This window comes from Pleurodeles waltl, chromosome 7, assembly GCF_031143425.1.
Source record: "Pleurodeles waltl isolate 20211129_DDA chromosome 7, aPleWal1.hap1.20221129, whole genome shotgun sequence".
Taxonomy (NCBI): domain Eukaryota; kingdom Metazoa; phylum Chordata; class Amphibia; order Caudata; family Salamandridae; genus Pleurodeles; species Pleurodeles waltl.
Genome location: NC_090446.1, coordinates 1,509,845,939 through 1,509,861,823, shown reverse-complemented (window position 1 = coordinate 1,509,861,823; position 15,885 = coordinate 1,509,845,939). Strand labels below are relative to the sequence as shown.

General features: G+C 44.9%; 1 protein-coding gene across 2 annotated transcripts in view; it reads right to left on the bottom strand.

Annotated features, from left to right (window-relative positions):
• LOC138247452 (phospholipase A2 inhibitor NAI-like) overlaps window positions 1–15,885 on the bottom strand; it is a 92,715-nt gene that overhangs the window by 7,800 nt on the left and 69,030 nt on the right. For both annotated transcript variants that reach the window (XM_069202078.1, XM_069202077.1), the window contains exons 2-3: window positions 15,599–15,721; window positions 7,124–7,270 (exon numbers count right to left, since the gene is read on the bottom strand). In XM_069202078.1, the coding sequence (XP_069058179.1) occupies window positions 7,124–7,270; window positions 15,599–15,721 (270 nt within the window). The remainder of the gene's footprint in view (window positions 1–7,123; window positions 7,271–15,598; window positions 15,722–15,885) is intronic.

Below are 15,885 nucleotides of genomic sequence, written 5' to 3'. Positions count from 1 at the left end.
GTTGTGTTCTGCATACATGAGGATGTCATCACTGACGTTGATCACCCCAGATAGGCCTGCTAGCAATTCTTGAATGGTGTTCTGGAACCTCTGCAGGCCTACATGTGCGGTGAAGGTGGTGATATATCTTGATTCTTCACCTAGTGTGAGTTGGTGGTACCAAGACTGCAGGTCCATTTTCGAAAAACAGCATGCTCCACTTAGTTTGCCAATCAGGTCATCAATGGTGGCTGTCAGGTGGCGCTCTCTCTTTATTGTGACATTGGGAAGTCGCATGTCAACACAGATACACACTTTGCCCAGCTGCTTCGGTTTCCAAGTTATGATGATGGGGAACACGCAGGGAGTACGACCTGATACTTTCTCTATGATTTCAGCCGCCTCCAGTTTCTCTAAGTCTTTCTCTACCTGAGGCCTCATGTGAAAAGCAATGTACCAATGTTGTAACGCCATGGGTTGGACTGAGTGGTCAATGTGAAGTTTTACTGTCTTTCCTTTTAGGCATCCAGTGCCATTAAACACCTTTGGGAATTCGGACAGTATTTGGGATACGCCTTCCAGATGCACTCTGAAGGCAAAGGTGACAATTCTTAGGGCGTCAGCCACATGGTGACCCAGTAACATGCCATGACTTTCTTCTGCTACATAGATGTAGACATCTACCCTCTGTGATCCATGAGTAATGTGTGTTTTGAATTTTCCCAATATCCGAAGAGGGGTTTCTTGCCCATATGCGAAGACTGTAACTGCTGCGGCTTGCAGGGGTGAAGCAGGAGTGATGGCATTGAACAACATAATGTTGGTGGATGCACCGGTGTCTACAATAGCAGTGATTTGGTAGGCTCCCACATGTATTTGGCTTTGAGGTAGGTGGTTTTGTTTCTTGGCTGCAGGTCCCACCATGAACACAGAGTATATTCTGTGTTCTGCTTCTTCATCATCATCCACATTGCTAGTCTCTTTTTGTGTTTCGGGTAGTGCATTCATGGTCTTGCTGTGTGATTCTGTCTGGAACGGCAGACTTTGGTGAAGAAGTTAAAATTCCTGCATGTTTCACACGTCTGCCTTCGCTGGACACTCTGCAGGGTGGTGTGTCGGTCCTCCGCAGCAGCCACACGTCTGGAAGGGCATAGTTTTCTTTTTGGGTATGCCTGGCCCTTTCTTGGGCGTGATCGCATTAACCGGTTCTGTCTTCCCCACTCCCTGTAGGGCAGCTTCAATGTGGGTGGCGCGGGCATTGGATATTTTGTTTCGACCACACCATTGTTAAGACGTCAGCCAGCGACTTGCCTGACTCTTGTCGGATAAGTTCTCTTAATTTCGTTGAGACGCACCCTTGCATGATCTGTCATTATATTTCCTGATTTTCATGTTGGAATCTGCATGTACTTGCCAGTTCTTTTAGCCGGGTGTAGAAGGTGTTGATGGACTCTTCTGGCACTCCTTGAGCCTGGCAAAAGATGAAACGTTCATAGCCTCTAGTCGCCGTTGGCTCAAAGTATGCATTGAGAGCTGCTATGAGTGTTCTGGGTGTTTTTGGGGTGTCCTCATTGAGAGTCCTTGATATTTTGTGAATTGCTTTAACTCCTAGATGGATGAGCATGGCTTGTTTCCTCACATTGGCCATGGCTGCCACTTCAAAGAACAGGTCTACCTTCTCTACCCACTCTCACCATCTGTAGACTTGCGCTGATGGGGCTTCTTTGATCACAAAAGGTTCTATCACAGGAATCTGCACTATGGCGGTTATGTTGTTCTGTTCAGCAGACGGCTGATGTGAGTATGTGGTCTTGGGGATTGCAAGTTTTATATGGTGACTTGGTGCGTGGCTCACAGTTGCAGTGCTTTGTCATCTCCCTTTAGGGCTGTAAAGCAGTCATTCTCTCTTGATGTAGCCAGGTATGTATTCCCACTGCTCCAGTGCTGTTTACGTGTGACTTACTGCTTAGTGTGTATTGTGGTGGGTTTCTTTGAATTATTGCACAGCCTGGGTGATATAGGTGATAATTCCTCCCCTCCAGTGTGAGGAGCCTGTCTCCTTTCCTCAGTCCTAAGGATGTAATGGGGTGGGAGAGTCACGCTCCTTTCTGTTCTGGCTTCACGTTGTGTACCGTGTGGGGGATGGGCTGGCTGTGGCAACTCTCTACTTGGGTAGTGCCGTTGATTCCGGGGTCACCCACCTGCATAGTAGCTCTCATGTCTTTCTAGTGCTTGGGTGCTGTGTTGGGAGATTGTGCGCGCTTGTCTGAGCTTGTCTATTTGCTTTTTCTTTTCTTTAGTTGAGAGCAGCGTGTAGCAGCAGGTAGCCCCACGTAACTAGACACGTATGGTACGAGCACTGCATTCCAGGCTTGGAGTATGCGACCGCCGACCACACGGGTGGACTCTCAGAGGTACCGCAGCAAAGGTGCACGGGCCTGACCCTCATTACCAGTGTAGTGTTGGTCACACAAGGGGCATGTAGGCATGCCAACACTGGAGACATCAGTGCTCATAGTTGCAGGCCACAGCTATAACCACTCAGGAGCTTCTATGACCACGCCGACTGCCCCGGAACATTTATTTCTATCTGCTCACATGGTGCAGGAATGCACCACACTACTGCAATTTACAGGGGATGTGGGTTCACACCCCGCACTCAATTGGTGTGACCTGATCGTCCCACCAATTGCTTCACTGGTGGGACATTACAGTACTAACAAGGAAAGAAAGGTTCTAGTGCATTTGCCAGTTCTCAGCACCGGCACTTAATTCTCAATATGGGCACTTATGATTTAGTCCACCAGGAAGCGGCGGTGGCTGACTGACTAGTTGTAAGCTGAGCAGAGTCCTTGGCAATTCAACATACATAAAAACACAGTAATACCAACACATACAGGCAGACTGTACAGGTTTAGGTAAGTGGTGTAACAAAAACCCCTGCAGTCCCCACAGTCGAGGGGGGGGTGAGCTTCTGGGGGCTCCCTCAGCACAGTACACTGTGCACGGGAGGCAGACCTCTGACTGGCTCCCTCAAGGTACTTCCCAGGTGGCCCCCCTCAAGTTTTGTCACGCCACTGGTTTAGGTGGCCTTGAATAGTCCACACTGTTACACTTGTCGGGTGTGATGGTTAGTGGTAATGTTGCTACTGGTATTTGGCAGCGTTGGCAGGGGCATTTGGTGGTGCAAGTAGCAGGTCAATACTGAGAAATATTGTGGATTGTGGCATTTAATTTTTTTTATACCAAATAACCACATTAATGGATAGGCCTCGACACACTAAACTCTCTTGAGTCTCACCATAGAACGTTTGTAGAAGTGAAAAAAGGAAAGTTAATTGCTTTATTTTTAATACATGTGTAACTGAAAGTGAGCACATGCTGGACTCCACACCACAAAATGTGGAGCAACTATCATGCCCTAGCTATTAATAGAAAGCAAAACAGATGAAATACATTTCCACCACTAACAAAATATGAAATACAGTCTGGGTTTGAGGCAAAATCAGTGTATTCCTTTGTATTTAACATAATTAGTAAACAGTAGTACAAAAATGGTTTGCTTCATTAATTATTGTAGGATAATTCTTATGTAATGTCTTTTAGGATATAAGTTGTGTGTAATTTTACCCCAATTATTGCCCTATTTATGAACTTTACCACTGCTAACCATTCGTAAAGTGTCTGTGCTTCTACCTTAAGCATGGTTAAATTGTTTTATTCCTAATTAACACATATATATTACCAGCAAGTCTCTAATATATGGGGTAGAAGATGCATCCAGGGCCTAGAATTGAAATGCTATCTATGGACTGCAGCACATATTGTACCATCCAGAGACTGGGCCTACAAAACTTGGCTTCAGGTCTTCCAATCCAGCCTAACTGCTGCAATGTAAACCCTTCAGTGCAGCATGTCAAAAAGACATCTCCTTTTTAATTATCAGTAAGCCACCCTTATGAAGGCCATGCAGCCCACAAAGCAATATGCATGGTATTTAAAAAGCATAGGACATGTAGGAAGTTAATGATATCATGGGCCAGATGTATCAAGATGCAATTTTGTAGTTCCTAATTGGCGACTTCGATAGACTGATCAACTTGAATAGGCACTGGAATGGCTTCAGTAAGCTCAGGTTAGTTTAGTGACTGAGGGTTTGCTCTGACAAATAGAATTATTGCTTCTTGAGTTGGTCAGTCACCCACCTTATATAATAATGCACTTTATTACACATGCCTTTGTCAAAATCTCTATGATTCATTTATAAATAATTAATACAAAAGTTCTGGGGAGTTGCACATGTATTTTTTTCAGTTTTTGTCCTGATAGGAAAATCGTTCTGAGGTAAAGACTAGGGTAAAACAATTGCAGTTGGAACGATATTCGTTGCTCACACAAGTGCATGTCTCTGTGACAGTCTGTTGAAGGCTTCCAGTTTCTGGGGTCACTTACCGGAAGGCTTTACCAGTATTGTAAAGATATTTGATCTGGTGTGGATAGTTTGGGTGAGAAGCTTCATGCTGTAGAATTGTAGGAGAAAGTCAAAAGATATTTATGTAATATGTAGTTCTTAATGGTTTATTCTGTTGGAACTGGTAGAACTGTATTGAATGTATGAAATCATTTGTCTAAAACCCTATAAAGGTACTCTCTGTTTGACAGTAGATGGAGCCCTTCCCTTCTGACCGTAGGAGGTGAAACCATGCTGGATTTTGCTCCAGCATTATACTATGTATTTTGCTGATGTAAACTTTACAGATTTTTTTTTATTGCTTCAGTATTCTTAGTTTTGAACTGTGATTAACTGATTGTTTACAATATTTGATTTATGTATGATTAAAATCCTGAAAATAAACCTCTAGGCCTGAACTTTTCTGGTCCGGGTTTCTCGTAGGACCAAATGTGTTCAACATGTCTAAACTGAACTGCCATTTATAGCTCTTTCAAGAGAGATAGGTTTAGCAAGGAGCACCAACATCCTATTTGGATTACACCCCTCCCAGTCCATCAACTGTGCAAGGAGAATGAGGCTGAGCACAAAATCCCATGTCTGCGTTGGCACCTGAGCATTCTTCAGAAGGGTGTGCCAAGGGCACAAATCAGCACCTTGTCCCATTAGCAATAAACATATAGGGGCCATATGCACAAAAATCTTGGATTGAGATTTCTTAATTGCAATTCTTACAGAAACCCAATTAGTAAATTGCAATTCTTGATAAAAGAAAACTTTCACCTTTTAAATAGTGATTCCTGGTATGTTCTAAATCCATCTACCTTCTGAATATTAATGAGGTAGGTCGAGTTTGTGACCCATTAGAAAGGATAGCCATCACAGGGATGGTAGCCTGGTTGGGTCAGCAGACCGTCATGTCTGTGATTGCTTTTAACTAGAGCAATTGTTTGCCTAAATGCAGCCTGTCTTCCTTAAAGGAAAATGGAATGTATATAAAAAGATGAAAAAATAAAAATGAAACTTTTTAGTTTGATTTTTTAAGAGTAGGCACTGGTCAGTGGGACTACTGTCTGCGCTTAAAAAATATTTTGTTTAACATTCTCAAAGGGGAAGTGGTTCCATAACAAGCTACAGAATTGCAACTTGACATTTGTACAGTGAAAAATTGTGTTTGAAGATGGTCCGATTCTGTGAATTGGCCCGTTTTCAAGTACAAAAAGTACTGTACATTTGGCCCTATGTCAACTGCACATACATTAGCTGAAATAGTCAATTCATGGATGCAGTGTTCACTTTTTCTACTATTGTCAATGATGTGGTTGTACATTGAAAAATTGGGTTTGCAGATGGGCCGATTCTGTGAATTGGCCCATTTTCAAGTACAAAAAGTTCTGTACATATGGCCCTATGTCTACTGCACATGCACTAGCTGAAATAGTCAATTCATGGATGCAGTGTTCACCTTTTCTACTTATGTCAACGATATGGTTTTTACTGTGCTGTCACTGTTCCAGGCCTGCCTTCTAAATGAACACACCAGTGTAATCGAGCATAATTTCTTGCATTTTAGATTATGATTGTTGCACAAAATGCCCAAGATTAAGCCATGTTATGTGACTAGGCAATAATTGTATTACTGGTGCATGGCAACAGCATAACAAAGAAAATGTGGTGGGTGTTGTTCGCTTTATATGGAAATTTGTTTTTATTTTAACAAAATACTTCCTTGCATACAAAATGGAGGTGAGGGTGCACAATGTGCTTAAGAAGTAGTAAAAAAATAGTAGTTCATCATTTTTGTTAAGTTGTGTCATTTTTAAGAAATTCCTGATTTAATTATGCAGATTTCCGCCAGGCTTCCCAAGGGCCTGTCTACAACTGTATTTCATGCACTGACAACGTTAGTGCATCCATGGGACCATCCATGTGCCCTCCTGGTTTAGCACCAGAATATTCTCTTAAGAATAAGGACTGACATTAATGTTGTGTTCTGAATATCATTTACTTTGGGCCCGATTCACAATGGAACTTATGCATAGTAAAGTAATGAGTGCCAAGTGTCCACGCTCGTGGCAGAGTTTCTACACTGGGGTGGAATCTTGGCACTGGGTGTGGAATCTCCGTATGGCCTACTCTCTGCTGTGGGTGCTTCAGAGATCCCACCCCAAGTGCAGAGATTCTGCCACAAATGCGCAGACTCCAAACTTGTAACTTTACTACATGTAAGTCCCTTGGTAAATCAGACGGAAAATGTTGGAAATTAGTACTTAAAAATAGGAACTGGGACAATATTTTTGTGATCACACAATATTTAGGTCAGATGACATTTCAGAATATAATATTCTGACATACACCCCTCTTGATGAGAGCTGATTGTGTGTCACCTGCTGGTGGACCCAGGGTTGGACTGGCCTATAGCGCAATCAGGTAGTGTCCAATGGGCTGGTGTGACAGATCAGCGTGTGGTCCAGTTTTTTACAAGTTTGTGGGCTTGTTTTATGGCCAGGTTGGCTGTTTTTAATGTTGATTTCCCTGAAATTATCACAAAAAAGTGCAGGTTCAAAACTGCACTGATTTGCAAATGTGGGCCACTTATTTTAGCTCTCCGGTTAGCAATGGGAGCTGCTTTTATTTTGGTACTCGTTCCAGTCCAAACCTGGGTAGAACTTGCATGCGTAAAGACTCACATACATTTTGGCTGCTCAGGGGTGCAGTCCTTAGTCGAGCAGCAGGTTGAGCTTATTTTCACAGATATCTTGGGGTTACTCAGACTAGCCGTCTTGTTGCAGTCACTGGAGGTTCCACACGTTCGTGCAAACAAAGTAGTTGGTGAGCCACCTAGAGGGTATAAAGAATTGAAGAGTCATAAAGTATGTTTAAAAAACAAGTCAGTAAGATGTTAAAATGCACCAGAATTCACTTTCCACTAAGATGGTCTGCCAATAACCTCACCCTCCCCTGTTCTCTCTCATTGAGAGTGGGTCACTCTCAGGCTAGACCTTCCATAGGCCATGACTCCCACTGTGTACATCGGTTAGTGTTGGTAGGAGTCAAAAAAGCTCTATTTCAAAGACTTTTTAAGGCAAGGGCAAAGTGGGTTCTCGCCTAGGGCCCACACCTTCAAAGGGGCCCCCTCTTTAAACGTTCAGGACAGCTCCACACTGTCTAGAGTTAAACAAGCATTTGCAATGCGATAGGTCTTTCATTTTCTTGAGTTAGAGCTACTGGCAGTGTAAATTCATAACAAGACTTCTCTTGCCACATGAATTGGTCAACCCTGCTTTATAATTTCATCTTTTGCTGCTATATAATTCCAGTGGCCCAGCGTTTAACTAAAGCACTTCCATTTACCTTCTTCCTCCTATAAACCTTTATCAGAAGTGTGAAAAGAAAGAGAAAAATGAACATTAGAGAAAAAAGAGAGATAGTGAGAGAAACAAGCAAGAATGTACTGACACATTTCCCACAGACACAGAATGGGAAACCACTTTGACACTTCGGCTACCGACAAGTAACTTGTGGCTTCCACATCCAGATGGGAAAAAGAGGGATTTATAGTAAAACATGAATTGACAGGCAAAAACACAATAGAAAGGAAGAAAGAAATATCTAAAAAAAAGTGAAAGGATACATACTGTGTCAAAGGAAATAGCAAATAAAAAGAAGCAAAGAAAATTGTGAAAGAATGAACGCCTGATGAAGAAAAAAGAGAGGAACAAAACAAGGAAAGAAGCAACCAAGTTTTTGCAAGTTTGAAAGAGGAGGTAGGAAGAGGGAAATACAAAAGGGAAAGGAGTAGAAATAAACAGTTGAAACAAAGAGCAAAACTGTTAATGTGTGGATTTTAAGAGCTGGAAAGAGAAAAGTGGAGGAGAAAGAAAACTTTGAGATTAAACAGAGTAAAGGAAAGAACTGAGTGAGATAGGTGAAACAGACCCTCCCAAATAAAGATGGCATCTAAGAATAGATATAATTGGCTCCCCCACATCCTCAAACAGAAGTAGAGTGTAGAACAGCAGGAGGCACTGCAGAACAGCAGGAGGTGCATAAGCAGAGTTATATCTGAACCCCAATTCAGCAATATTGGGGCGCTTCAGATCAGGATTGGGGATATAGACAGAGCTATATCCCGGCCCAGTGCTGGAATAACAGAAAGACAACAGGTGGAGAATGAGAAACAGAGCACCGTGTAATTCCTGGTATTGGAATAATGGGGCTCTGCAGGTTAGGGTTGAGGTGCACTGACAGATTTGTATGTGGGCTGCAGTACTGGAATAGTAATGGGCATACAATGTCAGAAGTGAGGGTGCCCTGGTGAAGCTGCAAGTGGGGCCCATTATGGGATTGGCATTGCCTCTGAACCACAGAAGTGAGGAGTCCTGAAGGGTGTGTGTGTGAGCCTTAGTACTGAAAAGAAATGTGCACTGAATGTTAGAATTGATGGATTCTGGCATAGCTGTGATGGTTCCCATCAATAGTGGAGTTTGCTGTTAGACTTGAGGTGCACTGGCTGAGCTGTGTATTGCTCTTGGGTCCAATATTGGCTTGGCAGTGGGACTGAATATTAGAAGTGAGCTGCTATAATGGAACTGTATGTGAGCAGGGTCCCAGGATAGGAAAGGAAGTGAACTTGCAGGGGTTGAACTGAGGTGCACTGAGGGAGCTGCGTCTGAGGTCCTTGTACTGGAGCAGCAGAGTGTACTGACTGCAAGAACTGAAGTGCTCTGGCAGACAGCATGTGTGGGCTTCTTGGCACAGGTACGGCTGAGGGCTTGGAGTGTGTGAACTGAGGTGCACTGATGGAGCTGCACTCGAGGTCCCAGTACTGGAGCAACAGAGTGTACTAACTGCTAGAACTGAGGTGCTCTGCAGACAGCGTGTGTACGGTTGCTGGCACGTGCATGGCTGAGGAGCACTGATGGAGCTGCTCCCGGGGTCCCAGTACTGGAGCAGCAGAGTGTACTGACTGCAAGACATGAGGTGCTCTGGCAAACATCGTTGTGGAGTTCCTGGCACGGCTGAGGGCTTGGAATGTGTTACCTGAGATGCACTGATGGAGCTGCGAGTGGGATCCCAGTATGGAGCAGAAGTGGGCACTCTCTCTAAGGATTGTGGAGCCTTGGTAGAACTGGTGCCTAGGCTATGAGCAATTACAAGTGATCCTCTGCCCTTGCTCTCAGCACACAGGGAGGCACACTTAGTAAAGAAAACTCAAGCCAAGGAAGGGCAGGAGACAGGTAACTGAGAGAGGAGTGTAGGATAGTACCCTCTTTCTTGGCATGGTTACCCCCATTTTCTGCCTGATGTCAGTGTGATTGACTGTGTGTACTGGGATCCTGCTAACTAGGACTCCAGTGAATATGCTCTATCTCCCAAAACTCTGTATTTCTCTCACAGTTGGCATACTGGTGCCCCCTTATAAGTCCCTAGTATATGGTACCTAGGTACCCGGGGCTTTGGGGTTCCAGGGGATCCCTATGGGCTGCAGCATATATTTTGCCTCCCAGAGGGAGCCCATGCAAAGGCTTCTGCAGGACTACCATTGCAGCTTGCGTGAAAAGGTGCAAGCACCCTTTCACTGCCATTTTCACTGCACCAGTTCACTTATAAGTTACCCCTATAGCAGGCCCTCCAGCCCTGAGGGCAGGATGCAAAGTACCTTTGTGTGAGGGCACCTCTGCACTAGCAGAGGTGTCCCCAGGACCATATTCCCTGACCTTGTGAGTGTGGGGATGCCATTTTACACGTGTGCTGGACATAGGTCAATACCACTGGAAATGCTTTGAAGAGCACATTTGGTGCCCTCCTTACATACACCAGTCTACACCTGTTCAGGGACCCCCAGTCCCTGCTCTGGCACGAAATTGGACAAAGGAAAGGCGAGTGACCACTCCCCTGTCCATCACCACCCAAGGGGTGGTGATCAGAGCTCCTCCAGAGGGACCCTGTGTTTTGCCATCTTGGATTCAAGGTTGCCAGGGAACTCTGGGAGCATCAGAGTGGCCAGTGCCAGCAGGTAACATCAGAGCCCTCCCCTGACAGATGCTTACCTGGTGAGGTGACCAATCCCCCTTTCAGGGTATTTGAGGGTCTCTCCTTAGGGTGGTTCCTCAGATTCAGATTACAAGACTTCAGCAGGAATCCTCTGCATCCTCCACTTCGACTTCTCACTGACAAAACTGCATCTGGACCATCCAGGAACTCTACAAGCTGCAACAAAGAAGCAAGATGCCTTCTGTAACATTGTATCTCCGGATCCAGCCAGCAACTGCAACTGTTTTCCGGTCGTGCATCCTCTGAGGACAGCCTGTCTCCAGCCTGCACCAGAAGAGCGAAGGAATCTTCCTTGGGGGTGAAGGAGTCACTCCCCTGCTTTTGCAGGCACCAACTGCAATGACGACTGGCTGCGTGGACCTCCTCTCCTGCTGAGCAGCGTGTATCCTGCATCAAGGGTGGTGGATTGAAGTAGTCCCGACAGTCCTCATGCCCAACTGTCCAACTTTGGTGGAGGTTAGAGCTTGCCTGCCTACGCAAGACAGTACCCCCGTGCACCACATGTTTTGCAGCCACCACGGCTTGTTGGCATCCTTCCTCAAAGTCCAAGTTGTAGCTCCGGCCCTATATTCTGCAACGCACAGCTTCCTGAATGGTTCTCCGGCGGCATGGGAGCCTTTCTCGTAGTGCTGTGTGGGCCTCTTTTGCACCTTCCTCGTCCCCATGCTGTGGGGCTCCTGTGTGCGCTGCCTGGTTTTCTTTGGGCTCTCTGAGTTGCTAAGGCTCCCTCTGATGCCCTCTCCTGGGTAGAGTCCACCTGGTCCTTTCTGGTCCCGGGCAGCCCCATTTTCCACTAACTGCGAGCTTTGCGGGTGCCAAGGCTTGTTGGCAGACTCCGACGACACAAACCTGACTGCGATCCTCCACCCAGCATGGGACATCACTTGCACCAACCAGGAACCTGACTTCGTCTTCTTGGATGCAGTACTGACTTTCCTTCTTTACCGGGAGTCTCCTTTTGCACCTTTATCCGGGTTAGCAGGTGCTCCTGTTCTTCCTGGACTCTTTTGTGCTTCTTGGACTTCCACAGGTGTTCTTCTCCAGGAATTCACTGTTGGTGTCTTGAAGTCTCTTCTGGGTTTTGCATAATTCTGATTCACGTTTATGTGTGTGTTCTAGGAACTTACTGTGATTTAATCCTGCTTTCCTGGTCACTGGGGTGGGTTCTAGTACTTACCTTTGGGGTTTTGTAGTACTCCCAGCTCCCCTCTACACACTACACTTGCCTAGGTGGGAGACCAACTTTAGCATTCCACAGTATATGGTTTCTGCTCCCCAAGGCCCATTTATCACTATTGTGATTTTTACTAATTGCAATGTCTTCTAACAGTTTTCATGCCTATTTCTGCATACTGGTGTGTATAATTTGTGTATTACGTGCCACCTAAGGGACTATAGTCTCTATGGTATTTTTGGTATTTGTGTCTCCAAAACAAAGTACCTTTATTTTTGTAACACTGAGTATTTTCTTTTATGTGTGTGAGTACTGTGTGACTACAGTGGTATTGCGTGAGCTTTGCATGTCTCCTAGATAAGCCTTGGCTGCTTAACCACAGCTACCTCTAGAGAGCCTGACATCTAGACACTGCCTACATTTCACTTATAAGGGATAGCTGGACCTGGTATAAGGTGTAAGTACCATAGGTACCCACTACAAACCAGGCCAACCTCCTACATTAGGGTGCCGAGAGCCCACAAAGACCAAATGTAACCAAGCTAACAGCCTGATTTATCGCCTTGTTTACAGCTAAGCTCAGAGGAAGAGTGCTCTGCGAATGAAAAGGGAAACAAAGTAGTAGTAGGAAGCAAAGTAAAAAAAGTACCCTACAGATCAGATAAACAGGACAAAGCATAATTTTATAGTAGTTGGTCACTGCTCCCACACAGGAGGAGGAGGGACAAAGAGGCATGACTGGTCACTAACTAGCGATGATTTTCAAATGGCACTGAAACTAACAAATGAAATAGCTGGAAGTCCACAGAAGAAGTATACTTAAAAGTATACAAGAGGTCAAATGCTTATGCTCGACCTAAAAAAACCCTGGTTGTTTACTTACTTTCTTTTTTTTTGCCATTCCAGGCTGTGTGGCCAGTCCGGCACCTGCATGAGAGGAGAGACTTACTGAAAATATCTATTTTATTCTGGTTTAATTCAGCAGCAAGCTAATCTTTACAAGTGCATAGGCACAGCCTTGCTGCATTGGCCTTTGTCTTTATGAAACATGAGGACACTCAGCTGCAGATTTTCAAAGCTTTCACACACTGCAACGCAGAAGGACAAAAAGACGACTTGCTCTGCTGTGTGGAAGGGAGAGGGCATGAATGCACCATATTTACTAATATTTGCCACATTCTTGCTCTCTCACTGTGCTGTCGCACTGAGTGCTGCCTAGCATCAATTAAGGCAGACTTGTACCATGGTCCAACGGTGCCTACGTTACAACAATCCTTAAAGGCGTTGTCCTCTTTCTATGTGTGCAGCAATTTGCAGTATCTTTAGAAAGAGTTAAAAATGAGTATAAATAAAGATAGTTCTCCTTGTTGTAAGGTGGCTATGTGTGGCTTGGTGAATCTGAATTAAGCCCTTACATTGCTTTCAATTGCCTTGCATGATGCAAAGGCAATGCCAGGGCTTAACAAATGTGGCCATTAGTGTGCAGTAAAGATTGGCATGGTGGGGTTCCTCTGTGATTGCATTGTCCTTTCTAGGCTGTGGCCAGGTGTTGCGATTTCAGCTTGCTGCGTCCTGGCTCTGAATACCTGTTGCTCACAGCACAGACAGTGAAGTAAACATAAGCACAACACTGTGCACTTGAATGGCTTTGACAGGCTAATTGCAGTGTAACAATATAGATTATGGTTAGAAGGCCTGGCCAGACCACTAGTCTTTCTGCTTATGTGACAGGTAGGCCATGTGTCTGTGCAGCATTATACTCTCCCTCGCTAATTGCGCTATATACATGGAGCTGCTGCGGAGTCGATGAAATCACAACCTAGTGTCACATGACATAGAGTCCCTGTTCCTCACCTACAAGGAACTCGAGTGCTGAAAACAAAAAAAACACCCTTGACATGTACAGGCCAAAATGGGAGACAACAGTCCACAGCACCACATGCAATGGGCCGGTTCAGGCTGATAATCATTCTGTTTATGTTATGTTGGGCCCAGATGTAGGCTGGCCAAAGAGAGTTGTCAAGTCGAGTGTGTAAATGAGCTAAAAGTGAATAATAAATTCATAATTGTTCTGAGCAGGGGTCCTCAAATTATGTTTAGCCCAGGGCCCCCAAAATCCTTAAGATGTCCCTGCTCTATGTCTTTGAAAGAGACCTGCCCAGTTAGATGACTTCAATGAAATGTCTCCTCCTTGTATCACAAAATATAGCAAACTCTGAATTGATGAGGCAATATTCTGTGGTCACTGACAGCTTAGGTACTAGGCACAGGCAAAGGTCTTGTGGCTATTGACAAAATGGGTATTAGGTACAGGTAAAGGTCTTGGGGCTGTTGACAGCATGAGTAATAGTCATGGGTAAAGACCTTGGGGCTATCGATAGCATAGGTACTAGGCACAGGCCAAGGTCTTGGGGCCATTGACAGCATGAGTGCTAGGCACTGGCCAAAGTCTTGGGCCTACTGAAAGCATGGCTACCAGGCAAAGGTCGGGGGTTCATTGATGGTATGGGTGCCAGGTCTTTGGGCAAGGCCTTTGTTACCAAACCGCAGCCCACCTCTTCAAGGGTCACAAGAAATGTGACCACATCATCCCCACCCTGATGGAGCACCAGCATAAGCACTAGGCACAGGGAGAAGTCTTGGGACATTTTAAGTGTGGTTTACCTGGCACAGGAACAGGTCTTGGGGCTATTGAGAGTATGAATACTAGGCAGGGGCAACAGTATTGGGGCTATTGACATCATGAGTACAATGCACAGACAAATGTCTTGAGGCTATTGACAGCATGGGAACAAGGCAGAGGTAAAGGTCTTGGGGCTACTGTCAGTATGGATAATAAGCACAAACAAATGTATTGGCGCTATTCACAGCATGGGTGCTAAGCACTGGCCAGTGTCTTGGCGCTATTGACAGAATGGCTACTAGGCACAGGCAAAGGTCATGGGGTTTAATAGCAGTATGGGTAACAGGACTTTGGGTAAGGCCTTTGCTATCAAACAGCAGCCCACCTCTTCAAGGGTCACAAGAAACATGACCACATCATCCCCACCATGATGGAATGGAGGTGGGTTGTTATCTGACTGCATTGTTATGCTTTTTCTGTCCTGACCCTAAATCAGATCGTTATTGGGGAACAACTGTTTTCGTTTTCAGATGCAGAGATGTCTGCTTGCTGTCAATCTATAATCTCTCTAGTGGTCCCTAAATGCATTATCTCTTTATTAATTCCAAAATCCTCTACTCAATTCATTCTTTCTAGATACTTTCCAAGATCCTAGAGTGGTTTGTTTCATGTGACTTAGAAGTACCCTTTTTAAGGTGACATGGAGTCATCTTCTTGGACCATTATGGGACTGATCTCCTGAGCTGATTCCTTTATGGGGGTGTGGTACAGGATTTGACCATTACAGGAGCCACACAATCAGCTCTATAGCCCTGTAAACTAGTCAAGTTAGTCACATCTGAGATGTCCTAACTTTATAAAAATGGGGCACCCGTGGCTTGAGCGTCTTCGGAAGGGTTAAAGGGCTCCACCTGAAGATTAAATCAACTGTATTTGGTGCAGTTTCTAGATGAACAATTGTTCACACTTCTATTCCTAAAACTTAATGACAAGTTTGTGGTATGTTTGAAGTCTACAGACCCATACCTCTTTGAAAGTATTGCCCTCTAGTGCCAATATATGGAGCTCTTTGAGAAGGTTTGAGAGGGGCCAAAAGTGAAAGTAGAAAAGTAAGAAAGGTGATAGTGTCTGGCATTCATGCTTGGAATTGCATGGGCTTGCGCAGTGTTATTTCATCTTTAAGAGATCGTTCCTACAGAGTGTATATGGGATGTAGTGTAGTCCAAGGGGGGTGAATGCTTAGACAGCCGGACACACAGGTTGAATGTTTACTAGCAAGCAGCTTACGCTTTGGTCACTTCTCACGTTAACTTACCAGTGATGATGGTCTGGGTGAGTGTAGAAATGCAGTTATCAGCTGTGGTGGGACAGGCCTGTGAAGAGCCTGTGCAAGCAGTATCGTTGCTGCTGATGCACTGCTGGCAGGACAGGCCGTTTCCTGAAAAACATGGACAAATTGTGAATATTTCCTGTGTTCTGTGATTGGACAAGTTCTCATACTCTTTCTGTCTTTATCTTATTTACCGATCATATATTTCACATTCTGAAGTTACCATGAGGGCAGATGAATTATACCCAGCACCTCTGACATTGTCTGATAAT